At 47.1% G+C, this 23,982-nt stretch overlaps 1 protein-coding gene across 11 annotated transcripts in view; it reads right to left on the minus strand.

The window, feature by feature from the left end:
• The window catches only part of ptprt (protein tyrosine phosphatase receptor type T), a 244,897-nt gene that overhangs the window by 131,225 nt on the left and 89,690 nt on the right, over nucleotides 1-23,982 (minus strand). For all 11 annotated transcript variants that reach the window (XM_047332935.1, XM_047332933.1, XM_047332934.1 and 8 more), the window contains exons 9-10: nucleotides 4,983-5,098; nucleotides 4,701-4,881 (exon numbers count right to left, since the gene is read on the minus strand). In XM_047332935.1, the coding sequence (XP_047188891.1) occupies nucleotides 4,701-4,881; nucleotides 4,983-5,098 (297 nt within the window). The remainder of the gene's footprint in view (nucleotides 1-4,700; nucleotides 4,882-4,982; nucleotides 5,099-23,982) is intronic.

The following is a 23,982-nucleotide window of genomic DNA, read 5'->3' on the forward strand; positions in this document are numbered from 1 at the left end:
CGAGATATTAAAATAAAAGTCTGCGCTCCGTATCTGCAACACAGGAAATATTTGATTGTAATAATTAATAATCACATAAAAAGATGTTAAAACATCATTCTGTTTGTCAGTTTTGGAGAAAAACATATTTTTTGTTAACAGTCCCTTCACAATGTCGTTGTGCTTTTCTGACGCCAACGATCAGCGATCAACATTTACTAAATGTGAGAAATATGTCGTCCCATGTGCGGAGCGGCCGAATCCAAAGATCGGCACATCATCTGTGTGAGTGTGGTGAAGTTACAAGGACGAGAAGGAACAAAGGGTGAAAATATCTCATGTGGTCTCGTGTACGTTTGTGGAAAACATGTAGAAAAAAAACCCATTGGAAAATCCATGTTTTTCCCCAAAAACCCTTCCTCCTGTGTCGTTCAAGATTCCATCAGCGTCGAGGTTTTATCTTCCCCGGGAACACGGAAAGAAAACACACGTCTTGATTGAAAAAGCGAGCGGGCAAAGCGTTAGCATCAGAGCCGCCGGACTGGATTAAGATTAAATTACACATTGTGATATGAGGATTACAGGACGGATCTGTGTTAGCTGATGACGACGGCCTGTTCCTCTGAAGCGCCAGCCGCACGAGACACAGGCCGAGTTAGAAGGAATCTTTGATTTGAATCTTCCGTCCGTTTTTATAACTTGACTCCGTTCTTTGCGGGGTGAGGTCCGTGTGTGTGATCCTCCATGTACCAGAGAAACAGGTTCAATTGTTAAAAGCCCATAGAAACACGTGCTCGCACTTCTACGACTAAATGACTTTGATGAATTGCCTTTTAGGGAAACAAATGACAGACGCTGAGCAACAAATAAGACGAAACTGAAGCCGGTGTCTGTTGTTTTTGCTCGACTGCGATCTGAGCAGGTCCTACACTCCGAGCAGAAAGGGATTATTAATTCTCAACGACTTGTGAAGGAGGAGATGGGGTTATTCATAGGGATACAAACACGTCACAAATAGCGGGATTTAATGTCTGTATTTATATATATATATATATATATATATATATATATTTAATGTGTGCTGTTTGATTTTGAGAAGTGCTTAACCTCTGATGGGATAACGAGATAAAAACAACAAGGCATTATTATTATTATTATCGGCTGTGGAAGTGGCGACGTGTTATTGTGTCATTGTTGCCACATTAGAACAAGGCTGAGCTCTTTTCTTTTTCTTTATCGCAGTTTATTTTCTTCCATTCGAAGAATTTCATAACATCAGGTATTTAGAAAATGGAATCTATAATTCTGCGTTAACGAGGAATACGATACGATATGATACAATACGTTACGATACACTACGATACATTACAATACACTACGATATGTTCCGTTATGATACGATACCTTACGTTGCGTCACGATACGATACGATACATTACGTTACGATACGATATGTTACAATTCGTTACGATATGATACAATATGTTACGATACGATACAATATGTTACGATAAGATACAATACGATACAATAAACTTCATTGTCCCAGTAGGGAAACTTGTCCTGGGCTCAGTGCTGCGCAGATAATGCCTCCACAGTTATGAACAATGATGTCACTGAAACATTAAAAACAGCCACATAAAACAATAGACATCAGATATACCATTGCACAGTAGCGTGTTGTACTCACCCAGTACAAAAAAAACACCATGAGACTAATGCACATAATCCTCAAGCAGCCTAACTTTGTTTAAATTTATTTTTAAAACCATATTTATATATATATAAAGGATTATCTTATCTTAAAAAAAAAAAATCTGCATCTGTAATGCCGATGAGAAAGCCACACAAAGCAGGTTGTGCTAACTGGGGCTAAAGCTAGCATTTCGGGCAGGTGACCTTTTGTTTCCCTCCGAACATGTTTGCTGATGCAAAACAGTTTTGCACAACATGATGTTTGATAAGTAAAGGTTAGCGCCATGTTGGTGCCGAGATAAACGCGACTTCCCCCGGCACACGTTTGATAAATATGACCCGGGCCGACCTGACAGCTTTACCTGGCGACGAGGTGCTTCACGGTCGGGTCAATGGGCCGGCGTGCGTACAGTGAGTGGACGTGACATTTGTCTCCGAGGCGCTTTGTGTGTTTGTGTTGTCTGTTGTGGTTGTGAACGGACGGACAGTTGGAGTGACGGCGGCGAACGGCGAAGGGAAGACACACGTGTACGGACACAGTCAGTTCTTCACAACAGGAGGTCTTTAGCAAACGGTCTCCTCAAAAACTATTACCAGAGTATTTGAAATGTGGAACTAAGGTAGAGGCACGTTTTCTACTCCCGGTGGATTGGTCAACGTAACACCGTCGTAGGATGTGGACACCTCATCCAATGCCGCTGCTCGCTTCTTGAACCGACACTCCCAGGCGTGAACACTTTTACACTCGTTGTTATACCCTGTCTATGTCAAAGGCCATTAACGTTCGGGCCCCACATTAAAACACCAGCGGCCTTCGGGTCCAGAGGTCGAGGAACAAACTGTGAGGGGGTCGTGCCTTCGCACTTTTTTAATCCAACCTTAAAAAACATATTTATCGTGAATATGGCTTTTGATTCTGTGACATTTTCCTTCTGCTTGTCATACGCACCTTTGTCTGACCTCATCGTTTGTCATGTTCTATTTTATGTTATTTTTCTTGATGTGAAGCACCGATGGTTGTGTGTCAATATGCTGTAAATCTTACTAGTCCACCTTCCAGTGGGTCAAACACTTTTCTTTCTCTTTTTAAAGGAACGTGATTAAAACCCGAGAAGAAACATGATTACTTTGCATGTGAGAGAATGAAAATGTAATATGCTAATATCAAATACTGCCTTTTTTGCCTTTCGTTGGGGGAAATAGGTAAGTCTCATCTGTAACATTAAAGGGTAAAAGCAAAACCACATATATATATATATATATATATTGTACATATCTGTGTGTGTGTGTGTGTGTGTGAGCCCCTGCTCTATAAAACCATTACCGCGCAAACAGCAATTAGCCTCCTTGTGAACAATCGCTGTTCTGTTCCCTAATTACTGATTTACAACGAGGAGATTAACGACGGTTAAAGAAAAAACAATTAAGAACAAAACAATTAAGGTTTTTTCTTTCTCTCGCTGCTCAACGGGAACATTAGCTCTTTTGCTGTCAGGGTTCAGAGTGTGTGTGTGTGTGTGTGTGTGTGTGTGTGTGAGATTTCAGGCTGGGGTGCGATGTTTCCGCCCAGAAGCTAAATTCAGAGGATATTAGTTATGAGATCCGGAGGAGGAGAGCAGCGACGCCCCCGAGGAGAGTCGGGATCATTAGAAGGGGTTTTTTTGGGGGGGTTTTATTTGTAGCCTGCTTATATCTCGGGCATCGCCGCTCGAACGGATTCCAGCGGTTCGGCTTTATCGCTGGCGCGTTGTCGAGGCCGAACATGTGAGGCGGCAGTGAATTGTTGGCGGCCGCTGGGCGAAGCGAACGCGCTCTCGGTTCGGAGCCCTCCGGGAAGAGGAAAGCTTAAAATGCTACTTTGAAATGAGTCCAACGACTTGGGTACAGTTCTTTTTTTAAAGGGGGATGTTAAGGGAATGTACTGTACAGCTCGGGATCGAGGGCGTAACCATAATCGCTCATGGCTGTGGATTAACACCATTTTTTGGGGGATATTACCGGATCAAACCTGAGTGATTATGGATCTTGTAAGTCCCTTTCTTTATGGCTGTCGCATGTTTTGCTCTCGGTTTCTTCAGCCAAGTGTAAGTCGCACCACCAGATATTGCTGTTTTCAGCTTTGTCCCGTGTGGCTCGCCGCGCGGCGCACAGGACGTCCCGACCGGCCGCCGGACGCTCCGGTGAATTTCGTGCGGACGGAGGAGTCGACTCCGCCCGGCCGCGCGACGTTGCAGACAGTTTCTGTCTCGTCGGCGTTCTTCTTCAGCGCGAGCACGGCGATCGTGAGCTTTTCGCCTTCACACCGCTGGCGATTTTTCCTCGGACAGAATGAGTTGGAATTCAACAGCGAGTGTGCGCGCAGCTTTACCATTCATTTAACGAACACGCAGTAAAATCCGTGTGTTGGCTTCGCTCTTTCCACTTAACGCTCGGTTTTTGGTCTCAACCAACTCTTGCCGGATGTTTCTTCAGCCGAGTCTCTAACTCTGTCAGTTTGTTTGATCGAAGGCATTCAATGATCCACCTCTGCAGGTAGAAACAGGATCCTGTCTTACCCGACCGTAACTTTCATTTTGAGTTTAGCGTTAAGAGACGATCGACACACTCAACTCTCCCAGTGAACTCGATCTAATGGATGTGTGTGAAGTGAAGTGAAAAACGAATGCGGGGCATCTCACGTGAAAGAGAAGAGGAATATCAAACGTATGTCTGTTTGCATATGACGCAGCCTTAGCTCCTACCGAGTTGCCTGAATTGTTTTTATACAATTTCAGTAATTCAAAGTGGAACGAACGCTCCCAAAGCTCAAACATCGTTGTGATGAATGTCTGTTGTTCCCTCACTGCCCTTTCTGAAACCACCCGTCAGCTCTGTCGGTTGGACTCCGACGCTCGCACCGTTTCATTCTTTTCCGATGGACAAGTCGGAGTTTCTCCTAAACCATCTGTCTGCCGCAGGGCAGGGTTGTTTCTTAAAGTTGCTGTGAACAGGCCACGGGTTGGGACCAATAATCAGTTCCCCCTCACCGTCCTCCTCGGTCTGCTTGACGATCTCCTCGCTCTCCTTGCTGCCCTCGGGGTTGGCCAGCACCAGCCGCAGTCGGACCGTGACGAAGGGCCTCAGCCCCCGCAGGGTGTAGTGCGACGACGTCTGGATCAGCTCCTCCGCCGCAAACTCCTGCTGGTTGAACGCGTACTGGTACTGCACCTGCGGCGGCGGGGAAGGGGAAGAGTCGGACGTCAATTCCGCTGGGGAAAGGGCAACGCGATGTGTGGCGTGCTAACGGGGACGCCTGCGTCTGTGCGTACCGTCAGGTTGTAGCTGTGGCAGCGCGTGACGGCGTATCCGAACGTCTCCCACTGAATCGTCAGCTGGCGCGCTCGGACGTCCACCACGTTGACGCTCTGGGGGCCGTTGACTGGATCTGAGTGGATGGAGAGAGAGAGAGAGAGAGATGGACAGAAGTTAGTTCGTCAACTCGGACGCGAGAGACGCTCGGTAAGTTAATGAGCCTCTGATCTGAAGGGGAGGTTCTCGTGATCGGCTCAGACTCGAACTTCTCAACTTTCAGTTACGGGACAATCTTCGTGTCCTCTCACCACTCGAGGGGCGATCGAGCTTTTTACATCTCTGGATCTCAGGTTCCTCTCGACATTCCACGTCACTGTTTTCTTCCCTTTTTCCCCCAAGTGACACAAGAGCAGCGCTTCACTCGCCCAACTCAATCTGTGTCTGTGATCGAGACCTTTTGGGGTTTTTTTTTTCCGGAGCAGCAGCTGCGCATCGACATGTTGGGGGAAATTAGACGTCGACTCAATCGGTCGCGGCTGGTTTGCAAAGTGCCGCGCGGAAAAGTTTCACTGCTCAATCAATCTGAATATTTAAACGAGATGTTTCATCGCGTTTTGTTGGTTCAGTGGCTCGTTAGCGGGTCGGCGAAAAAGTGTGTGTGTGTGAGTGTGTGTGTGTGTGTGTGTGTGAGTGTGTGTGAGTGTTTGTGTGTGTGTGAGTGTGTGTGTGTGTGTGTCTGTGTGTGTGTGTGTTTGTGTGTGTGTTTGTGTGTGTGTGTGTGTGTGTGTGTGTGTGTGAGTGTGTGTAGGTGTGTGTGAGTGTGTGTGTGTGACAACGAAGCCAAACGCTGTGTCACAACAGAACCGCAAGCCGGCGATTAGCACAGAAGTTCCCGTATTGGTCTGCAGACATTTGGAGGAGGTTGTTGCCGCCTTTCCCATATGTCACCCATCCCACACACACACACACACACACACACACAAACATACACACACACAGTGTGTTGTTCCAGCCATATGCCGGGCGCTCGTCCCCAAGTTTGTGTTCCACGACTGACTGCACACTAACCAGCCTGATTCCAGCCCGTCTCTCTCTCTCTGTCTCTCTCTCTGTCTCTCTCTCTCTCTCTCTCTCTCTCTCTCCCTCTCCCTCTCTCTCTCTCTCTCTCTCTCTCTCTCTCTCTGTCTCTCTCTCTCTCTCTCTCTCCCTCTCTCTCTCTCTCTCTCTCTCTCTCTCTCTCTCTCTCTCTCTCTCTCTCTCTGTCTCTCTCTCTCTCTCTCTCCCTCTCTCTCTCTCTCTCCCTCTCTCTCTCTCTCTCTGTCTCTCTCCCTCTCTCTCTCCCTCTCTCTCTCTCTCTCTCTCTCTCTCTCTCTGTCTCTCTCTCTCTCTCTCTCTCCCTCTCTCTCTCTCTCTCTCTCTCTCCCTCTCTCTCTCTGTCTCCCTCTCTCTCTCTCTCTCTCTGTCTCTCTCTCTCTCTCTCTCTCTGTCTCTCTCTCTCTCTCTCTCCCTCTCTCTCTCTCTCTCTCTCTCTCTCTCTCTCTCTCTCTCTCCCTCTCTCTCTCTCTCTCTCTCTCTCTCTCTCTCTCTCTCTCTCTCTCCCTCTCTCTCCCTCTCTCTTTGCCTATAATTAGTTTTTCTATCATCTAATGACGGCGACCACCAACAGGTCACCGCATAATGAGAGAATCCGCTGCAAATGAAAAACTTTACTCGTGTGTGTGTGTGTGTGTGTGTGTGTGTGTGTGTGTGTGACACCTACAGGTACTTAGGAGAAATTAATTTTTGGCTCTGAGGTAAAAACAAAAAAATCTAATCAAATAACATAAACGCCTAATTTCACTGTGTCTGTTAAATGTTGGAGGAGAAACTCGACGAATGGATTTGTGACGGAGTGAGATTTTTTTTTCAGTTGCTAGGCGGATTTCAACCCTCACATTTCCAGAATGTGAGTTTTTAAACTTTAAACTCTTTTTCTCAAATGTATCTTCTGTTTTAGTTGCTGTTTAAAGACGCAGCCTCTCACCCTGTAAATCACTTAATGGATTCGTTATCGACTAATAAGTGAATCGTCAACTATTTTGATAATCGATTATCGGTTCCAGTAGTTTTTATGAAAAAAAGGCAAAATTCTCTGATTTCAGCTTCTTCAACGTGAATATTTTCTGGTTTCTTTGCTCCTCTGTGACAATAACCTGAATATCTTTGGTGAGTGGACAAAAAAAAACCATCATCTTGATATTATTCACCATTTTATGAACTAAACAACTAAATCGATTAATCGAGAAAATAATCGACAGAGTAATCGATAATGATAATGAACTTCATCTTGTTGTTTTAAAGTTGTGTGCGTCATCAAAACTTAAAGGATGTTAGAAATTCCATTATTCTAATATGTACACTATTAATCCAGATATGTCCATCTGGATTAATTTGCATAATTGTTTCCCCCCTTTTCCTGCGACTATAAAAAGAACTAATGTTGATCCGTCAAAGTCCTTGATGACTTTTCGTGGCCAATAAGTCCTTGAATGATCGGAGAGGCTGATCAACAATGACTCGAGCGGATCCAGATTTAATCCATAATCTCCGTCGTATGACGTCGGCCGAGCGATTTATCGGATTGTCCAAACGAGCTACTTATGCTGCAAAACGTAAGATCAGACCGATGAGACGGGATTAGACGATGGAGCCGTCTCATGTGTGTGTGTGTGTGTGTGTGTGTGTGTGCAGACCTCACACTCCCTGTGGTGCTTTGTGGTTTAAAGAGTCTGTGTTTCTACTTAAAACAAAAAAATAAATCCTAAGCCGATAAAGTAATCTACCTCTCCTGGATGAGACTGCAGCCGATGTGAAACATGTCTGACCTGACCCCCGGGGTCAACGCAGCAGGCCACAACCCCCTCGACCCCCTCGACCCCCTCCACCCCAATCAGACGTCCTCCGCTCGCCGCATCGCCACTTTATTAAAGACAGAAATGTCCTGCAGGTCATCGTGTAGCGCCACCAAGACATTAACTCTTCTTCTGATATATTGAAATCTGCATGTGAAATTGTGTCGTGTTTGTCAGGACGGGACGGACGAGCCTCCGAACCACCGACCTGATCTTTCATCTGATTCGATGATGAACACGACAGAAATTTAATTTCAAAGACGGAAGACTTTTTTTTTGATTTTAGGGTCGAACGTTCAAAGAGGATATGAACGATAATAATGCTGCGTGTGGAGTAAGAATATTTTGACACACGAATATCTTCCATGTGATGTGTGACTGCAGACCTGTCCTGGGACAATACCTCGTCTCTGGGCCCAGTGCATGCTGGGAAAGCGCTCCAGCCGCCACCACCACCCACCACCCACAACACAACGGCACAAACTGTGACATTTATGAAAATTAATGACGTGAAAAGGATCGTTTGGTGCTCGACCGATCAGACGGCAACACTTTAGTGGGAGTGAAAAACCCGGCACGATCCTGTTTCCTCCAGAGGAGTGGTGTTGTGAATCAGCGTGTGATTCTGCATGTTGAACCAGATCGAGTCATGTACCTGTAATGAACACACACACACACACACACACACACACACACACACACACACTGTGGGATGAGACACGATGACTCATCACTGAGCCGAGGAGCGAGGATGAAATAACCCGAAGAGAAGAGCAAATCCATCAGAGCTCCTCTCGCTGTAATGACTCTTGTTTCTGCAAAAGACTCAAATCACGTTTCGCCGAAATCCGATTCACGCTCCGACTTGTGGAGAAGAACAGGCCGGAAAATAAAAACAACAGACAGTCGCCTGCTCCCCCCCCCCCCCTCGCCGCCCACCGCCACTTAATCCAGTATCTTTCAGTCGGGAGATGGGAGATAATCTCTCAGATAATCTGGCTCGTGCTCAGCTGGAGTCGCTCTAAACAGATTGTTAATTCCTGTTTGGGGGAAAACACAGGAGCAGGAGTGGGGGCTGGTAAATAAAGATACATGGATAAAAAGAACAAGAGGCAGAGATCCTACTTCTACTCTTCTATTCTAGGGATGCAACAGTTCATCGATTAGTTTAGAAGTTTGTTTTTCTGAACAAAAAAGTCTAAATTCTCTGATTTCCGCTTCTTACATGTGAATATGTTCTGGTTCCTTTGCTCCTCTGTGACAGTGAACTGAAGATCTTTGACGTGTGGACAAAACAAAAACATCACGTTGAGGGTTTGGGAAACACGATCGACAATTTTCACCATTTTGTGAACCAAAATATGAATCGATTATTCAACAACACAGGGTTGAGGGAACATAAGGTTGAGGGAACATAGGGTTGAGGGAACATGAGGTTGAGGGAACACAGGGTTGAGGGAACACAGGGTTGAGGGAACATAAGGTTGAGGGAACACAGGGTTGAGGGAACATGACTAAGGGAACACAGGGTTGATGGAACATAGGACTGATGGAACATAGGACTGATGGAACATAGGACTGATGGAACATAGGACTGATGGAACATAGGACTGATGGAACATAGGACTGATGGAACATAGGACTGATGGAACACAGGGTTGAGGGAACACAGGGTTGAGGGAACATAAGGTTGAGGGAACACAGGGTTAAGGGAACATGACTAAGGGAACACAGGGTTGATGGAACACAGGGTTGAGGGAACATAAGGTTGAGGGAACACAGGGTTGAGGGAACACAGGATTGAGGGAACACAGGGTTGATGGAACACAGGGTTGATGGAACATATGACTAAGGGAACACAGGGTTGAGGGAACATGACTAAGGGAACACAGGGTTGATGGAACACAGGGTTGATGGAAGACAGGGTTGAGGGAACATAGACACGCTCCCTCTCAGTTTGCTGTAGACAAATCTAAATTTACTGGATAAGCGACTCTTCGATCAGGGACTTAACGGTGCAAACCCTGTCAGACAATATATCATGTGAAAGATAATATGTTAAATGTATAATAAACCAAAATCCAGGCCTGTTGGCGCCTGGATCGACTTCCCCACAACCCTGCGATCGTCCACAGCGTGCGGGACAGCGGGGCGCAAGTTCCCTCGTGTTTTGACCCGACGGTGGAGATAAAGTCGTTTCGCCCCCCGTCTCTGAAAAGCACTTACGGGCGTGTTGGATGTTTCCTGGCAGGTAAGATATCTAGATCAGGCGCGAGGCCCGGCGAGGCCTTGTGTTTTGGGACGCCTCTGCCCGGGTCTGATGAACGAGCAGCAGAATCGTAGCCATTAATCCAGAGACGTTAGGGAGACGTCCCGGCGAGAACGGGAGGAGGAGGAGGAGTGGAAATCAATCTTCCTGCCTCCCTCCGCCCTCCATCGCCCCTCCTCCGCGCTGCTTCTCTCTTGTTTTTGTCTTATCTTTTCCCCATCTTCGTATTTCCTGTCATTAATTGGTGGCTCCTCAGTTTATCTTTGACGTCCTGCCCGACTCCCAGTTCGGAGCTCTCCTGGAACATTAAGACGCTTGTTGTCGTGCAGATGGAATCACGACGGAGACACAACAAGCCCTTCTGGTGAAATTCCCTGTCATCCGCAACCTTTTGCTAACAATCCCTGACTCACCGGGTATTTTTCTTTCATGTCGAGGATACTCGTTTAAAATGTCACCACGATGATTAATAAAACCGCTGCACTGTGGACCTCGGGAAAAAGAAAAGAAGCCCTCTCCGAGACATGGGGTCGGAAATCTCTCCTCCTTTTTGTTAGGCCACTTTAATCATACGTCCCAGATGAGCCCCCCCCCCCCCCAATTATGTTCTCCAAAAAAAGCAACCAAAAGATTCAGAGGTCGGTCGGATCCTTCCCGGCTCAACCTTTCCCAGGATTCATTGCGTCCCTTCGGACCGACAAGGGCGGAAGACGCTGGTGACGGAAAAATAGCAAATCCGCCTTAGACGGGAACGCCTCATTTTGGTTCGGCCATCGCGCCCCAGTAGACCACGTCCCACAACCCCCAGGCTGTGTGTGTGTGTGTGTGTGTGTGTGTGTGTGTGTATATTGGTGTGCACGGGAAAATTACATATAGCTAAAGCTACAGTACAGTGGCCAGAGGCTGCATAATAATAATAAAGATCCAAATCACTACCAACGCTACAACACATAGTGTGTGTGTGTGTGTTTGTGTGTGTGTGTGTACACACTTTGTTAAATCCAGGAGGGAAAAAGCTCCTATGAGGGTTTCTCGTCTGATCTTGGTTGTTTGCCTCGGAGGGTCATCGTCACGGGAGAGTTTGCCACTGTGTGTGTGTGTGTGTGTGTGTGTGTGTGGGTGTGTGTGGGTGTGTGTTTGTGTGTGATTGTGTGTGTGTGTGTGTGTGTGTGTGTGGGTGTGTGTTTGTGTGTGTGTGTGTTTGTGTTTGAGTTTGTGTGTGTGTGTGTGTGTTTGTGAGTTTAGGTAGAGGTTAGGCTGTTATTGCTTCGGTGTGAGGAAGCAGATTAAAAGTGCAACCACTGCAACATACCAACGGTCAAACAACTAATGCTGAAGATGTATGAGCCTCGGGGATGAGAGTGTGTGTGTGTGTGTGTGTGTGTGTGTGTGTGTGTGTGTGTGAATTATTTTGCACTGTCCAAACTGATGTTCATGTAATCCCTTTCAAAAAAAGCAGGTATATGAGCCCACGTGTAGAAACACGGCAGCGTGAACACACATGTTGCCTTCACACACACACACACACACACACACACACACGTGTTCCTCGAGTCTCATCATTAATAGGAATAAAGTGACGTCTGTCATATTTCACCAGTGAAGTAGCTCGACAGCAGCCTCATCAAATGATCAGCCTCTTAATCATGACGGCTTTAAGAATGTCATGAAACTGGCTCATTGCCTGCGCACACACACACACACACACACACACATTCTGAACTACATGGTTGTTTTCAGATCAGACATTCACAGTTGCCCTAATCTGCACACGCAAAATCAGATTTAACACAACAAAGACTCAAATATATTCACCGCCTGAAACACACACACACGCTCACACACACACACACACACAGGCCCCAGACACCCGCAGCTCTATGACTTGGATAAATTGGATTAAATGGACTAGAAGCAGATGTCTTTTAGTGGATTTTAATTACGTCTCCCTGCATGAAACCAACGACTGAGAGTTACACCATAACTCGCAATATCTTAACTTAACAGCAGAATCTCTTTAAACTTTGGAGAACAGCTTGATAACCACCCCCCCACCCCCCCAGCAGTCGAGAGACGGACCAATCAAATGGAGGAGGCAGTTGAATCGGGAAGACGGAAACCGCAGATGTCTTAAGCAGAAGTATTTATTATGGAACTCATAATATTATTATAATATATATATATATATTTATATTAATATATATATTTATATATTTGAGGAGATTTCTGGGTCAACAAGTGGTCGTCATCTCTCTGACAGATCGGCTGCTTACATAGAAACACTTTTCTTCGGAGTGTTTGGGTCTGTTCTTTGTTGGTTAGGTTGAAGACGCACTACACGACAAACACTAACGTGCGGTAAGTAATAGAAAGAACACACCACGACGTATGACGGACGATTGGCAGTACTGCAACATCCAGCAGGATGGATACATATAATCGTGAGAAGCGAGTACGCTCGAAGCCGAAACCACGCATGGATGTAATCTTAAGATGAAGGCGAAAGGAAATCTATTTTAAATCCGGGCCCTCTTAATGCGGTGGCTGCCTATTGGCAGCTGGGAAGGGACAATTGAGTTGGAGCAATTTGCAGAACGTGGTGCGGGCAGGGAGGGAAGTGAAGGATGGGTGACGGGATGAGAGTCAATCGTGGGAAGGGAGAGACGAGGGAGAATGGCGATGGAGAGAAAAAATGAAATATAGAGAAATGGTTTTCACGTTAGAGAGATGTAAAGTTAAAAAACGAGGCCGAAACAGGGAGCTGGAGGAGGAGGAGGAGGGGCGGATTTAAAGTGGCGATATAATGAGCCAATTGATGGCGAGGCCCCGGGGTTAAGCACCTGAAGCCAGACAGTAATTGGCTGAGAATGGCAGAGTGACAAGACGGATTCAGATTCAGGCTGCGACCTGGAAGGAGCGAGAGCGACGGAGGGGAGACGGAGGGAGGCTCGTCCTCATCGAGGCCCGCGAGGAGAGACGGAGGACGGGACGAGGAGAAACGCTGGAGGCCGCTGCTCGTTACAATAATGTCACTCGGCCAATTATATTATAACAGTCGGATTAAATTATATGAAAAGGAAAAAACGTCTCTTACTTCAAAAGATCATTTGATTCTCGTCACGCTGTGTGATGATACCTCCGCTGGGTCTTTGTGTTCCGAATGATCTTTTGAGGATTGTGCCTTGATCACGAAAGCAGCATCCCCTCGCTGGGTTTTGGATTCGTGCGTCGTCGTGGCGCCGCGTTGAAACGGTCTGGTTTTTTTATTCTTTGACAGGAACCCACATTATCCGCGATCCCCCTGTAGATCGTTTGTTCTGCTGCGCTGTTGGAGCTTTAACAATCCCCGTATCTCCGTTTTTTCACCCTCGCCACTCGCCGTCTACATGAAGATTAGTGTTAAAACGGCTTATCTTCACGTAGACCTCGAGCGAACACGCCCTTGGTAACGGTTTCACCGGGATTCATTTGAAAAATAACGCAACAAACACAAGGGAGAGATAAAGAAACAGGAAATAAAAAACAGATATAAACAAAAGGCTTGCTAGACTTAGTCACTGAACAGGATCTAGAGTCAAACCAACCCAAACTGAAAACATCGGGTTGAACGCAGGTAGTGGGTTCAGTGCAGGGGATCGAACCATCGACCTTGTGGTTAGCGGACGACCCGCTTGAACTCCTGAGCTGAACGGATAAATGACGTAGATGGACGGATCTATTACAAAATGCTTGTTGTGGATCAAAACCCAAAACACTTTACCTTTTTATCTCATTTTCCAACACCACTGACGGGAAGAGAACCTTTGACGGCAACAACGGGCACGTACAGACGCGTGCGTCGCGTTTACGTGCCCTCCGGAAACACTTCCCTTTTCGTTGCGGGTCTATTTTTTTTCTAAATGCTCCGCACGTGTCGTCACGTTGATGAAGATGTTTTTTCCTAATTTGTGTTTCGCCTATTCGCGCGTGTTTCCTTAAGGTTGCCACCGTACAACAAGCTCCGCCCACCATGACGGGGTTTGCGAGCTGCCGCTTTGAAACCTCGAGTTTCCAGTCGGACCAGCGCCATCTTGTTTTTTTTGGGGGGGGGGGGGGGAACCGGCGTTTTCCGAACGTGGGGAGAGTTCGTCCACTCACTTCTTTTTTGCAACCAGTGAGTCGCCCTCTGCTGGTCATCCATGAGAATGCAGATTCTACCGCCAGAAAATTAAAAGAAAATTACACACTGGGGGCTTTAAAAAAAAATCTCACCTGCACGACGCTCGGATCTTCGCGTGATCATTAGAAACACGTGCTGGAGTCAGATAACAGTTTTTTAAATTCATCTCTCGGCTCGAAGACGCTCCGACAATCGCACGCGGACGCTTAATTAGAAGAAGTCGCAGGGACGAAGTCTGTGGAACGGTCCTGGTTTTCCTTCATTAAAAACTGGAGAACATTGTGACAATGTAACTTTAAGTGCAAAGCAGATTCAAAGTGATATGGCTAAGCGGAGCATGTGTCAACAGCGTAGTAGCGGAGGGAACCAAATTACCTGTCATGGCTTCCAATTAATGTTACTCTTATTCTCATATCATACGGTATAAAACCAGCTCTGTCGCCGCAGACTCTGATCTCCGTCTCTCTCCCCGTCTGTCTGACAACACACCTCACACCTCTGTGACCCGATGGGAGAAGCCAGACGTGGAGACAAAAAGGGAGATTCTCCCTTTTATTATTTTTGGCGTGTCGAGAGCGAGACGGAGCTGTCGGTCGCTCCGGGTTTGATCACCGGAGGGGTTTTTTTTTTTTTTGACTTCATCCTCGACATCATTCAGACAAAAGAAAAGTTTTTCAACCACTTTCTTGAAATGCAAAAGTCTCCCTCTGATTTGGTTTTGACGTTACTCTCGACATTTCAACTTCTCCAAAGTGAAAATAAATCTTTCTCCTGTCATGTTATTTTTTTTGTTGTTGTCATGACCGGCCCCAAAGATTAATTAAAAATAAATATATATATATATTTTTTTTAATTCATATATTGTTAAAATACAATCGGGGATGTAGACATTTAGACTTTTTTTAAAGCTGCCAGAACTGATGAGTTTGTATGAACCATAGTTAGATTATGGAAGCCGCGCGGGTTCGTTTGTTTTATGTCTCGTGACACGTTGTCAGTGAATGCACCAGTAAAGTGGTGTCACTCAACGTGACGTCTACTCAGAGTTCTACGAGTTATCATGGCCCCTCGGCACAACGTCGGAGACTAACAAAGGAGAATCAACGTATTAGCACATTGGAGTAGGAACAATAAATGGTTAACAGTTAACAGCAGCGTTATGAAATCCCGTCTGGTCTAATTTTAATAACCACCAAACGTCCGATGTGTGATGGGATTTTCCATCTGATGCGCGTCTCCACTGTAAAACTGAAACAGCTGAAGTGTTCTTGTTGTAGCTGAGGGGGGAGAGGAATTTGAGTTTTGTTGGTTTGGCTTTAATCAGATATTACTTATCACTTCTTTAATCCGTCCGCTGATTGAAGAGACGCGAGTCAGATTGTCAGACGCCTCTTTCCAAATGTCACAACGCAGACAAGACACCGACGGTGCCTGTGTGTGTGTGTGTGTGTGTGTGTGTGTGTGTGTGTGATGAAAGTAACACGCTGCGGGAACATTAGCGTCTTTGTGCCTCTGCCTCGTCCAGAGGATTGGCCGACGCCCCGCGACGCGCCCCCCCTCGTCCCCTCCGTTGGGGAGCCCAGACGCCGTGAGCGGCATTTATGGATTCCCATGATTCTCCCCGAGAGAAAACACTCACGAGGCACGACTTTTAGAACACAAGAATAAGAGCTATTGATCAGCTTCAGGAAGCCAATTACCAAATAGCCCAGAAAGAAAATATGGCCGGTCCAAAAAAAAAGATTTTGGGGCCAAATCACTTTCAGATTTTATCATCATAAGGTGTGTGTGTGTGTGTGTGTGTGCGTGTGTGTGTAATACAAGTGAGACACTGCGAGACCATTAGCGTCTTTGTGCCTTTGCCTCGTCCACTGGCGTCTTTGTTTTCTTCCCTTTTCTCCATCGAGCTCTTCGTCCAACTTCCTTTTCTCTCGCGCCTATTTTGACATCTGTTTTTCTTACCCTTCAATCTTCCTTGTTTTCTTCTTCCCTCTGTTTCTAATCGTCTACTTCTTTCTTTTCCTCTAGTTTGCATGTTGTCTCACACACGCACACGCGCACAGACACACACACACACACACACGCACACACACACACACACACACACAGTCACAAGATGCCGGTGAATCGACTGTAATCAACATGCGCCGACGTCCGACTCGCACACAAACAACAAACACTCTGCTATGACGATATCTGGGCTGTTATTACTGAACCTTCTGACGGGATGTGGAAGTCGAGAAAAGCAATCAGCCTTCTGCCTCTGAATCAATCTCACACACACACACACACACACACACACACAGAGATATTCAGCCCATCGCTTTTCCCTCCTGAGTGTGTGTTTGTGTGTGTAACCTGGATGGATGTTGGTTTACAGAGATCAGCAAGGAAGATGAGGTGTGTGTGTGTGTGTGTGTGTGAGTGTGTGTGTGTGTATACGACTTTCCAACTGCGGAAAAGTGCCGTGCAGTAATGACGGCTCTCACTGGGGATCAGACAGCGTGAATCCCTGCCTTCCACCTCCACCTCAGTGTGTGTGTGTGTGTGTGTGTGTGTGTGTGTTGACAAACCCCCCCGTGTGCACGTTTATTAGCCCAGAGATGGAAGCAGTGGGCGTTCGAGTGGCGAGAGAAGGGGAGAGCGAGAGAGAGGGAGCCGCCGAATCATCTCTCTCCATCATTTTCGACGTGTCTCTCACAGTTTATTGTAATTTTCCCCGAATCACTTCGGCAATATTGTTAATTTGTCGTGAAGTCGGATCACACTGGGGGAGGAAGGAGTCGGGAGCAAACTGAAGATTTGTATAAATTGGAGCACTCTGTCAGAAACAGAGATGTCGGCGTCTGAATTAAATAAAGTTCCCAAATTGAGACACTCGCGAACGCAACAGAAGGAGCGGCCGCTCCTCCATTTCGAATGCGCCGATGTCCCACGTGGACAAACTGCGCTCGCGACGGAACGCCGGGCGGGCGGGCGCACATGGCGCCAGGGGAATAACGCAGAGGACGCAAAAATCCACGTGATCCGCGAGCGCGGGGTTCGCGTGGCGCGCTTGTCTCGGGAGCCCGCGAGCGTTGAGATCCTCCGTCCGTCGTCCAGGGTGAAACTGTCGCCTACCGCCGTCCTCATTTTCAAGAAACATCAAAACGTCCCCCGTCTCTCAAACCGAGCAGGAAGTCAAAAGCAGACCCCTCAAAAAAAGGTCTACTGCAAACAGGTTTCAGGATACAGGCTCGCTTCTCTTCCATCTCATCGTCACGCTGGGGAGTTCCCCGCGGGGGGTCGTGGGGTCGTGGGGGGGGGCAGGTCGATGTGCAGAGCCGGAGAAGGAAGGAAAAAAATAAGCTGCAGACTTTTCTCCCCTGCGCAGCTGGAGACGATGCTGTGATGTGCCGAGAGGCCAGACTCCAGGAAACTAAAGGTTTTTCATGAAGTTATGTACCTTTTGCTTTTGCATTGACGTGATGCGATTGGCCGGTGCCTGCGCAACATCCGTTGCTGTGACGCAATCCAGTTTTTTTCATTCGACGGTTCACGTTTCCCTGCGTGTGTGTGTGTGTGTGTGTGTGTGTGTGTGTGTGTGTGTGTGTTCAGACGTGTTCTGTCGGAGAAAGTGAACTGGCAAATATTAGCCCCGAATTACGCAAATAAACCCCTAACCATGAATATTCCAGCGACCAAATTCAAAAATTCGCACCATAAGACGACGGCTGTAAACAAACCCAGCGTCCCAATCAGGGTCTCGTGATCAATTTTTGTATTGTTTCATTCAGTGACTGCAATCCGTATGAAACTAGTCAAATCTTAAAGTGTCAAATAATGGAACGCAGATGGCGCCTCGACACGTGCAAAGGACACGCTTCCTCCTTCCCGTGGTTTGACCGGGGAGCGGGGGCCGGTTGAGCGACAGTCGGAGCTCGCCACATTCGCTCGGGTAGGGAAAAAGAAATGCTGCAGACATCAAATGTTTCTAATTGCTATAAACTGCGCGAGGCGATGAGCAGCTGGTACATTAGGGGCCTGAGCAGATATGACTGACAGAATAACGAGCACACAGCTTCAGCTCGACCGCCGCCGCCTCCTCCTCCAACGTCACGGATCGAGATTTCCCAGGGTGCACTTTGATCACACGCCGAGACCTCTCGCCTGTCAGAGGATCTTTTTAATATCTTCTGCGGGGAACCCTCTCCCCCCCCGTCACAACCCCTCTGCACCTGGAGCTCGACGTCAGATTGTTCCCGTCGCCTTCCATCCGCCCGACAGCGAAAGGTCAGTCAGAGAGTCGGGGACCCGGCACGCTCGACGGGCCTCAGACCTCTGGGCGTTCTGCTGCACATCCACACTGTTTAATCCAGGTTTTGACAACAGATAGGAGGAAGAAAATCACGTGAAATTCATGGGAAACTTCCCCGGTTCATCGAGTGACGAACATGAAATCTCTAAGTTATAAAAAGCTGGCGAAAGAAAAGAAGTTAGCCAACGAATGCGTCCTTCCTGTCCCGAGCAACGAAGGATGCCACAGTTGGATCCTTTCCTGACTCAACCTATCCACCCGTTGCTAGGTGACAGCGGTTAAGGGGGCGGGGCGCGGTGGTGACGGCAAACAGGGAAATCCGGTCGGATGGACGGAGGCGTCACAAGTCAGCCTGCGAGCTTCCCTTTCGGGCTGTGGTCCGACTGAGAGCCCGTCCACCTTCACCTGCGACCATGCACCGATTGGACGGTTCCCAGCTGTCAATCACGCCGTAATCCACGACCCCCCAGTGCACCCCCGGTGCTTCATCGTCTTATTTGACTGTAAATGGACCAAATGGAAACGAGAGATTGAACCATAAACTCCTCAGGAAAAATGTTGCGATATATATTGTGTAACGCGATATGACCAAATATATTGCGATATTATGTATGGGCCATCTGGCCCAGCCCTACTCCTCATCCTTCTTCAAGTCTTTTCCTCTCTCCCGCTGTTCCATCTCTACTCCCGACAAACTCCTCACTTCTTTCTTCTCGCTCCCTTCTGTCTGCTCATCCTTTCCCCCCTCCCCTGCCACCTCTTATCTATAATCACCCGGCCCTCACGTCGCCCTTCCCTCCCCTCTCTCTCTCTCCTCGACTCTTTCCTGCCTCTCTCGTTCCCTCCCGCTGCGCTCTGAGATATACAGAAACAAGCTCGTCGCCCTGGAAACTATTCAAATGGGCCCCACCGGGCCAATTACCAAAGAGCACCAATTAAAGCCGGACCTGTTCTGCTTAATGGGTTTCATCCCGTCTGCCGCACGCACACACACACACACACACACACACACACACACACACACACACACAGACACACACACACAGACACACACACACACACACACACACACACACACAACCACTTGCTTGCCCCTTTTGACCAACTCAACCCGTTGTTACGGTCATAAAAAGTGAGTCTTGCTGTGTGTGTGTGTGTGTGTGTGTGTGTGTGTGTGTGTGTGTGTGTGTGTGTGTGTGTGTGCGTGCGCTCGCTAAGAGGTGGACTGATGCCAAAGTGATTGGCTCTGTTTACCGCAGCCAAAAAGTATGACGAGTGTGTCACCCCACTGAGAGGTGTGTGTATGTGTGTGTGTGTGTGTGTGTATGTGTATGTGCGTGTGCGTGTGCGCGTGTGTGTGCGTGTGTGTGCGTGCGTGCGTCCGTGTGTGTGTGTGTGTGTGTGTATATGTGTGTGTGTGTGTGTATGTGTGTGTGTGTATGTGCGTGTGTGTGTATGTGTGTGTGTGTATGTGTGTGTGTGTATGTGTGTGTGTGTGTGCGTGCGTGTGTGTAGTCATACATCAGATCGCTCGGGTCAATTAAAGACACAACCTTTGATTCTGTCTCTCGTCTCTGAGACCTTGTTATTTCTCCTCGGAGGGAAACGAACCGTGTCATCGCTGAACGTCCTGTTTTCTTTTCTGGAAGGTGTGTGTGTGTTTGTGTGTGTTTGTTTTATTGCGTGTGTGTGTTTGTCCTGGCCTTCTCATTTAGCGTCTCACAATTATTGCTGTGTGAGTGTGAGTGAGTGTGTGTGTGTGTGTGTGTGTGTGTGTGTGTGTGTGTGTGGGTGTGTGTGTGTGTGTGTGTGTGTGTGTGTGTGTGTGTGTGTGTGTGTGTGAGTGAGTGTGTGTGTGACAGCTTGGTTGTTACAAGGCTCTTATTGATGTTTGTGGTTTGGAGGAAGATAGGGGGCATTTAGACTCTGTGTGTGTGTGTGTGTGTGTGTGTGTGTGTTGTAACAGGGACAAGGCTAGCTACCTAGTGGCCTCATACCAAGACTTAATGAAGGAGAAATTGGATCCTGATGGCTTTGCAACAAAAGATACCCCTGCAGCATCGTGCGTCTGAGAGTGTGTGTGTGTGTGTGTGTGTGTGTGTGTGCGTCTGAGAGTGTGTGTGTGTGTGTGTGTGTGTGTGTGTGTGTGCCCCTTATTTGCGGGCAAAATGGCCAACACATTTTCTTCTAATAAAGAGCCTCTATTTCCTTTGTGCTCGCCTGGCTTCCCCCTCAAACTGTGCTTCATTGACCGTGTGTGTGTGTGTGTGTGTGTGCGCGCGCTTGTGTTTGTGTGTGCGTGCCACCCTAGCTTATTACCCAGAATCCACGGTGCAGACGCAAGCGCGAACTGACCCGCAGGACGAGTGGAAGTCACACTGCGCCAGCTGAGGGGCGGTGACGTCACGACTCCTCCATCGTCCGTGTCGATCGCGTTGCTGTAAGTTCTTTACGTTCCCTCGATGTTCATCGAGCCAAGTTGTTGTTTCGCAGCCCACACCCTACTCACACACACACACACACACACACTCACACACACACTCACACTCACACACACACACACACACACACACACACTCACACACACACACACACTCACACTCACACACACACACACACACTCGCACCCCTGGTGTTACTCATCCCGCCTGTTCGCAGTTCTCTGAAGTGTTGATTACAACCGCTACACTGCCGCGAGAGTGAGCGGAGTGCGATCGGTTTGTGTGTTTCACCGTGTGTGTCTCGCGCGCAAAACTTCACAACAACCCTTCATGTGGGCTCGTGAACAAAGTTCTGGTGTTCTGTTCCGTGCGTGCCCAATGCGGTCACGCGTGTGCGCACGTTTGTGCTGAATAGCGTCAGTCTGCGTTTGGTGCCGCGGCGTCTGTCGCTGGTTTTTTAAGCAGTTCTCACCTCGTCTCTCTCCGACAGACAAACTTTCACAACGCCTCCACTCCCCGCCTGCTCGTACTCACACACACACACACACACACACACACACACACACACACACACACACCTTCAGAATAGAGGCCTGTTACTAGGAAGAGATGAAGTGTTTTGTATCTAGGTAGATTTCTCTTTTTCATTGGTAACAAATCAGGGACTTGAGGCAGTGAACTCGGGAGGCCGTTGTTTGGCGGCCGTGTGCCGGGCTCAGGGGCGCCTCGGCGGGACGGCGTGTTCTCATGGTGATTCATGAGGTGACCTGGTATTCGCAGCCCGTCCAAAGTCCCATCGCTCTGATTGATCCGATGATGAAAAGATCCTCGAGTCCTCAGACGCACAAATACATATTCACACACACACACACACACACACACAAACACACACACACACACACACACACACACACACACACACACACACACACACACACACACTTGTATTCTAACAAAATCACCCACACACAGAGAAATTCTCAGAAGGTTTTCATAATGAAAGGCCTGCAGACTCATCCTTCTGTGGGGCAAACATATCGATTCATAATGTTTGATTCATAAGACTGCGTTTTTTTTCATAAGCCTTTCGTAAAGTATTGAATTTCTTCTGATGGGCCACTATGTGACTTTCTAACCCTTATTTAGCAACTCACCACAATAATGACAATAAAACGATGATTCATTAACAATAACCCCTCATCTATTCAATCAACCTGTTGGGGCTCCAGCCACGGGTTCACGTGGCGCCATAAATAAGGGGAAAAGAATCAAACGCACGTTGTTGAACACATGGAAATGTAATAACGAGCGACAAAGACGAGTCAAACATCTGCACAAGACCAGGACATTGTTCACATAGCTCATGGAACAAGCCTCCTGTGGTAACGGTCGATCCTGTCTGCCTCTTCACAGACATATTATTGTTATTAGGGCCCGAGCTCCACTGACAAAGTTAGAGCGAGGACCTATTGTGATCGTCGGAATTATTATTTTTCAAATTGAAGCTTTTATATTCAGTTTCTTTCGGAAATTAAAATTACTCCATCATCAGCATCTAATGACAAACCGGTGAGGCACTAAAACTTTGTAGATGCACAGTGACCAGCATGCCGACGACCACACAGACACATTCAGCTTCACTAGAACAGAAGAGGCTGACGTGCCTTGCTCGAAGGCAAACGCAGCGAGTCAGTGATTGACAGGAAAGTGTTTCACCTTCCACACAAAACTCGTTTTGTGAAAAAAGAACATTTCAGACAGAGCAGATGCAGTGAAGGACAGTGAATCTACCGCATGTCAATAAAAAATTTAAAAAAAACAACCATCAAGAGAAACTGGATAATATTTGAATAATTTCCCATTCAGTTTGAAACGAGACGTGACAGACGAGGCAGACGGAGCAGATTGTCCAGGGAATCTAAATCCAACAAGGAGTCTTTTCTTTTTCCGCACAGAAAAAGTCTGGTGACTTGTGAATGAGACGCAGCTGTTCAGTCATAATGTGTTTTTTTAACATTATGATGTACGTTAGGAAGAGATGTTACTATGCTTTAGTGTGAGTGAGAGAATGTGTGTGTGTGTGTGTGTGTGTGGGGACGCTATTGTGAAAGAGACACAATAACTTACTAATTCACTACGTGCAGGTGGGAAACGTCTCGCTGACCGATGTTATTGGACACAAACACTGATTTACATTTGATAGTATATGTTTTATGAAACATCATTTTCATATTATTGTGATTTCAACGAGATATATGCGGTTGTATCTTTGTCGTACATGTTTTCTTTGTGCCTTTGTTTCATTTTGAAAAGGAAAAAAGAATAAATCTATTAAATGAGTTTGTTTTTAAATCAAACACGGGCTGAAACAAGGTCACACTTCGGTGATGTTCTCTACGGAGTCGTAGAGTCACGCCAACTGTAATGGTGCGTTCACGCCAAATGGGAAGATCAGTTTGCAAACAAAGTTGATGCAAAGATGCGAATGAGGCGAAGATGCGACAAAAAAAAAAAGACCAACAAGTTCATCGTCACATCAGAGAGTTTTCATATTTAAAAGTATTTTTTTTCTCATTCTTTTCCTTTATTTGCCTCGCGTCGTTCACCCGCGTCCTTCGTGCCACACGATGCGGGTGAAGCGTAACATGACGTCGCAAGATCCAATTAGAATTTAGATTCTCCCAAAACCACTGACGTCCGGGTACGAAAAGGGGAACGGACGGAAAATTCGTAGCCGACGTTTTCTTGCGTCATTCGTACGAGTGAACACATGAAAAAACATTGGCTTCGCGTTTGGTTCGAACGCACCATAACGTCTATTGATGTAATAGACGATAGATAGAATAACATGATGAAGTCATGATATTTGGTTTGAATTTCGAGGGTCGAGAGCTTCGCAGGGGGTTCGTCTGATGTCTAAAAGTTGCGTTCACGGTCGTCACGCCGTTACAAATGATTTT

Source organism: Scophthalmus maximus, chromosome 6, assembly GCF_022379125.1.
Source record: "Scophthalmus maximus strain ysfricsl-2021 chromosome 6, ASM2237912v1, whole genome shotgun sequence".
In the NCBI taxonomy this organism is placed as follows: Eukaryota; Metazoa; Chordata; class Actinopteri; order Pleuronectiformes; family Scophthalmidae; genus Scophthalmus; species Scophthalmus maximus.